Source organism: Poecilia latipinna, unplaced genomic scaffold (assembly GCF_001443285.1).
Source record: "Poecilia latipinna isolate Pla-1442-1.1 unplaced genomic scaffold, P_latipinna-1.0 Scaffold1346, whole genome shotgun sequence".
NCBI classification, from domain to species: Eukaryota; Metazoa; Chordata; class Actinopteri; order Cyprinodontiformes; family Poeciliidae; genus Poecilia; species Poecilia latipinna.
In genome coordinates, this window is record NW_015113962.1 from 137,874 (window position 1) to 145,466 (window position 7,593).

General features: G+C 42.7%; 1 protein-coding gene across 7 annotated transcripts in view; it reads right to left on the bottom strand.

The window, feature by feature from the left end:
- Positions 1-7,593, bottom strand: part of LOC106961882 (membrane-associated phosphatidylinositol transfer protein 2-like) — a 38,899-nt gene that overhangs the window by 6,380 nt on the left and 24,926 nt on the right. For 2 of the 7 annotated variants that reach the window (XM_015055970.1, XM_015055969.1), the window contains 7 exons: positions 7,335-7,510; positions 6,994-7,164; positions 5,331-5,483; positions 2,614-2,778; positions 988-1,254; positions 335-483; positions 126-242 (listed from right to left, as the gene is read on the bottom strand). In XM_015055970.1, coding sequence (XP_014911456.1) covers positions 126-242; positions 335-483; positions 988-1,254; positions 2,614-2,778; positions 5,331-5,483; positions 6,994-7,164; positions 7,335-7,510 — 1,198 coding nt within the window. Of the gene's footprint in view, positions 1-125; positions 243-334; positions 484-987; positions 1,255-2,613; positions 2,779-3,791; positions 3,805-5,330; positions 5,484-6,993; positions 7,165-7,334; positions 7,511-7,593 lie in introns of all 7 variants that reach the window. The other 5 variants (XM_015055976.1, XM_015055971.1, XM_015055972.1 and 2 more) reach the window with 5 other exon arrangements.

Here is a 7,593-nt window from a genome sequence, read left to right on the forward strand (position 1 = left end):
TTGAGGGATACTTTTCCCTGCACTTGAATCCAAGATGTTGATAACAAACCGAAGGCATTCCTCCGCAGCAGATTAATGTTCGTAAGCCGTCTCAAACTGGCCTGTTTTCTTGATTTCACACCCACCCGGATCTTGACGTGAGTCCTCTTCCGGAGCCACTTCTCCCGAGGCTTAGAGGGGGTGAACTCTGACACCTCCTTCCCATCCAGCTCCAGGATGCTGGAGTTTTCATGCCTCATGACCTAAGAGCAGAGATTTAACTGGTTCATCCCATGAACAGGATTTTTAAAAAAAAGAATAAAAAAAAAGAAAAAAAAAGGTTGGGGCAACTCACCTGCCTCAGGAGGAAAGATACAACATCTGTGGATTCCCAGTAAGAAGCGTGGAAGAGGTGCGGCAAAGCCACTGTGGGAAAGGCAGTCAGAGCATCGGGGCAGTACAGAGCAAAGTCCAGGCGCTTTGTGCCCCACCAGCGCGCTGCAACTGCAAATGGGAACGAGTTGAATAGAGTGCAGGTCCACAAGATGAAACTCTAGCAGAACGAGCTGGCATAGAAAGGTGCACCACCTTTAAAACCCACAAAGCAAACTTAAAAAAAACATAAATAATAATAATAAATGAATAAATAAAAAAAATCAGCTTCACTTCTTCAGCTGCAGGTGAGAAAGAAAGGTGTTTTTGATTATTGTAGTGAGAAATCATGCATCAAAACGGAAGGAGACGGTTAGAACTGATGAGTAATTTCACGACCAGCTCCAAGAGTTTAATCATGTTAGTGAGGGTTGTTACACCAAAGGGCAAAATTAAGATCTGAACGTTGTTCCCACTGAGTGAAAGTGCTTGTGGCTGTGTCCTTGAGAAACCCATTTGGAAAGAATCGCAGGAGGAAGGAGAGAAAAAAAATAAATAAAATAAAAGGCTTTCCGCAGGAGCAGAATGAAGCTTTTGGATAGTTGCTGTGATTTCCGCAACTTTGAGAAAAAATACCTTCATCGACTTCAGCTTGGGAGTCCAGCGACACCAGGTCGTGTATAGCACAGTCCAGCCTGCATGATTGGATGCTTTCGTACTCGTAGATGGAACTTAGACTTTCGCCTGAGTATGTCTCAAAACTCAGATCTTCGTCAGTCAGGTCAGCCTCGGCTTTTTTATAGAACTTCAGAGGATTTTTTATGGATAATAAGTTTTGGGATGTTAGGGCAAGTTGGGAGAACAGACTGAGCTTATTGGATTGGTTAATCTGCTCTGATTTGGCTACAGAGGGGAAAACAACAACAACAGAAAACCATGTGATAAAATGGATGCATATGTAACAGAAAAAAAAACAGTTTAAAGCGTGACAAAGAGATGCATTCATTAGAGAGAACAACACTTACACAGAGTTGTGAATTTCTAAGCAGCTGTTAGTGAAGGTTAAAGCATCACGGCAAGGTGATGCTGTTGAACACCTGATGTTGTAGTGGCGAAATTTCTTTTTCTAAATTGTTCAAAATGTGCACCAAACCCATCTTAGGTTATAATGCGAGACAAAAGAAATAATAAAAATTAAAAAAAATTTAAAAAAGTAAAAAGACTAACAGGTAAATAGGGGCGGAAGGAACTTTGGTTAACAATAATACAAAGAGAAAACAGGATGCCGATTATCTCGGCGCACACTGCAGTAGGAGGTGGAAATGACTTAGGGAGGGAGATTGGTGTCGACATGCACTGAAACGTTAGATAAATGCAGTACTTGGTTATTGCATTTACATTTAGACAGTGGATAAAACTAAGACAGACAGTGAAAAGTGGCTCTAAGCTTGCTCTTCTGGAGGGCTCTTATCTTGCTGGCTCCTTGTCAGAGAATATAGGGGGAAACGGTTCGATGACTGTCTTACCAGACGAGTCAGAAAGAAGTGCAGGATTTGTGTTTACAGCTCCTTGCGAAATGTAAATTTACCCTTTGAACCTTTGCCCATTTTGTCCCGTTACAACACAAACGTTGCGTCTCATTGGGATTATATGTGACAGGCCAACAAAAAGTAGTGCATAGATGTGAAGAAGAGTTGGTTGGTTTGGATGGCTGTTCCCTGATGCCCTCCTGATGCTCATTCCCAATTATTTATTCAACAAACGGTGCAGAAAATAATCAAAAAATAATCCTGACAATACGGAGAATTTTGTCATTTTAAAACATCATTAATTGAAATTCACTGTGACGACGACGACGATGCGATAAATCCCCACCTCTACTTTATGTCATTTAAAATTATGAACTACTTTGTTTCTATTGCATAAAATCCCAGTGAGACACGACAAAGTTTGTGCTTGGAAGGAGAACAAGATGTGAGAAAATTCAAGAAGTATAAACACTTTTTGCAAGAAGCTGCATCTGACCAGCTAGTTAGCTCCAGATGGAGTGTAAGGTGTGTGTAGAGTCAGAGCACTGGGGTTGAGAGGAGGAGGATGTAGGAGAGCTGGGAGGAGAAACTAGTTGTGCAGAAATAGAGACAAGTTGGCCTGAGAGTGAGAGAGAGAGAGAGAGAGAAGGAGGGGAACTAACTGGAGTCGTGTTTGTGTGAGTGGAAGAAAGAGAGAGAGAGAGAGAGACTGGTGGACGTTCAGAACACTTACTGTTGGCTATGTTGGTGGCAGTGAAACTGTCTGCCATTCCTGAGACCTGGCTGGCAATGCTGATCTCACTGGCCCTCCGTTGGCCCCTGGAGAAGGGGCCCATTATGGGGGATGAGGGGTACGGACTGTCCATGAAGACACCACCATGAGACTGAACAACATCCGCTATTGAGCCCAAACAAGGAGATCCCATTAGACAGAGACACAGGTACGGTGGGTACCTCACAGTGATGGGGAGGGAGGCGAAACATGTGACTGCAGGGGGGGGAAATGTGAAACCACAAGGAGCCCACATGTTCTCCATGTTCTGACTGACACGTGACAGCACAGACAGTAAAATGCCTACATATATTGAAATTAACGTCAGGGTGTAAAAATTGTTCGCTAGGAAAGATTTAGATTAAACATCTAGTGAGTTACTTGATAAATAATGCTGAGATTTGACAAAATTAAGACAACCCGTATCACCAATAGAAAACTTATTAAAAATGTAGATACAGAGCTTCATGTTGAGCAAACAAAGCACCACAAGCAGCACAGCGAAGCGTGATCAACTCTCCAGGTGAATTTAACCTCTAAGCACAAAAAAAAAAAAACCCATCAAGAAACCCCAAATCACAGAGCACAAACACAAACGCTAACACCCTCCAAACGCACCACAGCAGACGCTCTGCAGACAAATGTGAATGAGTGTTTCCACGGCTTGATTCATCCACTTGTTGGGATTTTTTGTTTAAAATAAAGAGAACCTCAGTTCAGGCTGCATGACCCGTACACAGTTAACATATTATTTCAGAGCTCTTAAAGATTCACTTTATTTAGTGCACAGGTTTGAATTTGTTATGCGTTTTCTTGAGCCATATGTACGCAAAGAGGCTCAAAAATATCCATGTCCTCCTCACTAACATTTAGAGAAATGTTCCCTCAGCAACATAAATAAGCCTCTGGTCGGACATTTGACACACTTATCACAAAAGGAAGAAATGATTCGGATGTTCTCACAGACCAGCTTAAAAGCATTTTCAAAGGGAAGAACGTCTGGCTGTTCTGGAAGAGTAAAAGTCAGCCTGCTCAGTTTATTCTGGAGAGCAGACTGGATGTGTTTTGAGATCGTTGCCCTTGTGTCCAGGTTTTAAGAAAATGGAGGAATTAAGTGGTTTGGTTGCATTGAAACAGACCCTCACCGTGATCCTACTAATTTTGAGTCTGTTTCACTACCAGTGGTGGTAGTTCAACCCTCAACAGCATGATGCTCCCACCACCATGCCTACGATGTTGAAAGCCTCACCTTGTCCAATCCCAGCATGCTTCTCATCAGTGTGGTCGTGTTGTGTTACTTGGGACGACTACTGGTCTCAGTTTTGTACTTTTTAACATTTTGATGTTGCCACCAGGGCAGCTACGTGTTGAAGAAAAAAACCAAAGGGAGAAACGTTTGTAAATGTATTGATGCTTTTGTCGGTAAAACATGGAGAAAGAATGAATGCTGAGTGAGTCAGGTCCTCCAGCGCCACCTGCTGCCTGAAGCCACCCTGTCTGCAGTCAATGACGGCCCAGAAACATTTGCCTGGATTTATCACATCAGAGTTGTGGTAAACTCACAAGGGTTGTGTGATAAACAGTGACTTGTGTGTTTAATTAGCTTAATTTATCGTTTTTGTGTGGCTGTGTTTTGATTTGGTTCAGCTAAATACTGTGGGAAGGCGGCGGCCTGAGCGAGTTAGGCAATCCAATCCGACCAGTTAGTCCAGCGCCCTGTTAACAGGTCGTTAATGTTTCATTAATCACATGATGCAGCACATGCTAAGAGGTGACGACAGTCTCTCAGTGGTTGGATCTTGGTCCTGGACTTGTCTGGTCTTGACTTGGTCTCAGGTTAGGCGCTTTTGACTGAAGCACTAATACGTGGCTTAATGTTTCCCTCTTCTGACCTCCTTCTAACTTTCGCCAAAAGGATCTGGCTTCTTCATGGGCCCAGCAGAAAAATTTCAGTCAAGTTTGAAGGACTCCATTTTGAAGCAGCTGATTTAGAGGCGGCAGCCTCAAGATCCACATTAATGTTTAACTTAAGTCAGTCTATTAGCATTAGACCGTTAAGAAGAATATGTTAAATGTTAAACTATGCTCGGATGTAAACAACGTACAGTCGTGTCGTACAGTTGCTGGGAGAAAGATCCAGTGTTATTTCTCTTCTATGATGCAGATAGGACCTCCCCATTTCTTCACCACGGAAACCAATCAATTGAAATGACCTCTATCCATTTAGGCAAAAAGGCGGGTCAACTATCCAGCCAGAATCATACCGGCAATTTGTCATTTCAAGAAATAATGTGATGTTTCTCTGAAACCTGCTAAGGGAAACTTAACTAAACTGTTGTTTCGGCGTATGTATATATTCAGAACTTTTTAAATCCATTAAATTAAATTCAAACCTGTGCACCCAATAAAAGTTTTAAAACTCACTGAAAATGTTGCATGTTCAACTGCAGTTTGGAAAAACAACTGTTAAAGTGTGAGCAGTTACACGAGTCACATGTCATACTCTTGCAACAGCAGCAATGGAAACATTCGGACGATATCTAAAGCAGACGCAAAATCAGTCTGGATTTCAAAGCACACGACAGAAAGACGAGGATGTGAAGAGGACAGAGCACAAATGCAGGGAGCGGATGAGTGAGGGCGGAGAAAGATGGAGGTGAACAGGAGAGGCTACACACACTCCAAGGTGGCGGGTGTGGCTTTCAGGGAGTTCTCCTGCCAGTTTAGCACAGGAACAGGAATGCAGGTCTCACTGATGGTCTCCTGACAGCGAAAGGACAGGGGGGGCCCGCTATCAAGTAGCAGCTGAGCGTTGCTCTGGACTGCCTCCACTACAGAGGGAGGTGGAGGAGCAGGAGGGAGGGCAGAGGTCGGAGGGGTGGTTTTAGGAGGGCCGGGTGTGCAGAAGTGGGAACAAGAGACCGAGAGAGGAGGAAGGAAAGGAGACAGGGAAGACACAAAAACACATATGAAGCAAGAACAACTGGACATAAAACAAAAGGCAAGCCCTTAGCGGACCTCACTTCTAGACTACAACTGTTTTTACAGCTTGAATGGTTATAATAACCAGTTTTACAACCACACGTTAAACAGAAGAAGCGAGATAATGCTGATAATCACTGATAAATGCTGATAAATGTATTATTACTGCAGTTCATTTTTGCCCAAACATTTGTTTTGTTACAGCCTCACTCCAAGTGATTAAATATCATTTTCTAACTATATTCTAAACACAAGATCTCATAATTACAAAGTAAAAAAAAATTGTTTGTTTTTTTATTTTTTATTTTATTTTTCAGCAAATTTATAAAAATGAAAACTAAAAATTATATGCACAAGGTTTTACTGCATTCCTCGTGACATTCATGGTAACCTGCCTTCACTGGTTTATCTTTTCACTGAGGTTAAGATGACAGCAGCCAACACTAGGAGAAACATCTTCAGAGTGCTAATGATCTCATCTTCCAATGCTACAATACTCGGATAATAAAGGGGTGGCTTCAGGGGATTTCTGTGAATATCCTCCAGTGGCTCAGCCAGAGCCTGGAGTTACAGTAAATCTAATTTAATACGTCTGGAAAAAATTTAAATGGCCATCTACCGACGCCGCCCATCCAGCCTGACCTGGTTTGATCTGCAGAGAAAAATGGGCAAAAATGCACAAAACTATATGTGCCAAGCCCACCAGCGCTTAAAGAAGAACTGCTGCTAAAAATGCTGAGCAAAAGAAGTGAGAATATACACGTGATATTTGAGGAGTTGTTATTTCATAAATTTGGAAAAATTGCTATTTTAAAAAAAAATATATATTTTGGAGTAAGGCTGTAAGATAAGAAATGTGGAGAGCAGTGAATACTTTCTGATCACTAAATCCTGGATCTTAGAAAATGTGAAACTTAAGTCTGAGGATAAAAACTTGTTTTAGTGACTAGTCGGTTCATTTACACTAAACATCTACAGCCAAATAGGACAGTTTGAGGTTCTAAGGGTGACTCTATTAAAACGAACGTCCAAAGACAGAAATCAAAATCAGGACTATGACCACATTTAGATGAATAACCTGCTTTGCAGAAGACAAACAGTAGAAAAATGCAGCATTTTTCTCTGAGACAGTGAACTACGTGAGTGGACTCATGGTGTGCCACTAAGACATGTGCTGTATGCGACGAACAGGACTGCTGCTTACAATCAAAATGTCTCCTTTACGGGGAGAAATTAAAAATAAATCTACTGTGTGAGATTCTGCATTTGTGCTTGTGATGACTCCAAAGAACCCGACAGGTCTGAATTGTTTCACGTGGCAGTTTTTGCCTCCATTTATCGCTCCTGCAAGGAACTCACCCAGCAAGGCCGAGTTTCCGTCTCCGAGGGGGAAGCGCTGGTAACGGGGAACGCTAAAAGGAGGGAGGAGGTGAAATTTCCGCTCCAGCAGAGGCTCCAGGCGGGAGGCGGAGGGATCAGCCGGGTGGAACAAGTTATAGACCTGCTGACAGGCCGGCCTCAGCTGGGCCACTAGAGGGGGAAATCCAACCAAAGACATGGGAGGGAAGAGCAGACGAAACCAGATGAAAAAATAAATACGTTAAAAAGCTGCCCAGCAGAGGCATCTTTAATGTTCATTTTCATGCCCAAACACATTATTCGCTTAAAACTCCTGCATTCCTCTTAATGAAGAAGCTCACCATCCAGCATAGGGATCACAGTCTTCCTCAGGGCCAGCACCAAGCCCAGCGGAGAACCAAACAGGAAAAAGTCCGACACCTCAAAGTCGAACTTCCCCAGGGAGCTTCCGTCCAGCATGGTGCTGCTGCTCGACCTGCGGGACGCTGCGTCGCTCTTAAGGACGCTAGAGTGCAAACTGGAGGGGGAAAAAAAAAAAAAAAAAAAAAAAAACAAAAAACAGTCTGTGTTTTATTTTGCTTTTATTGGGAATATAAGTAA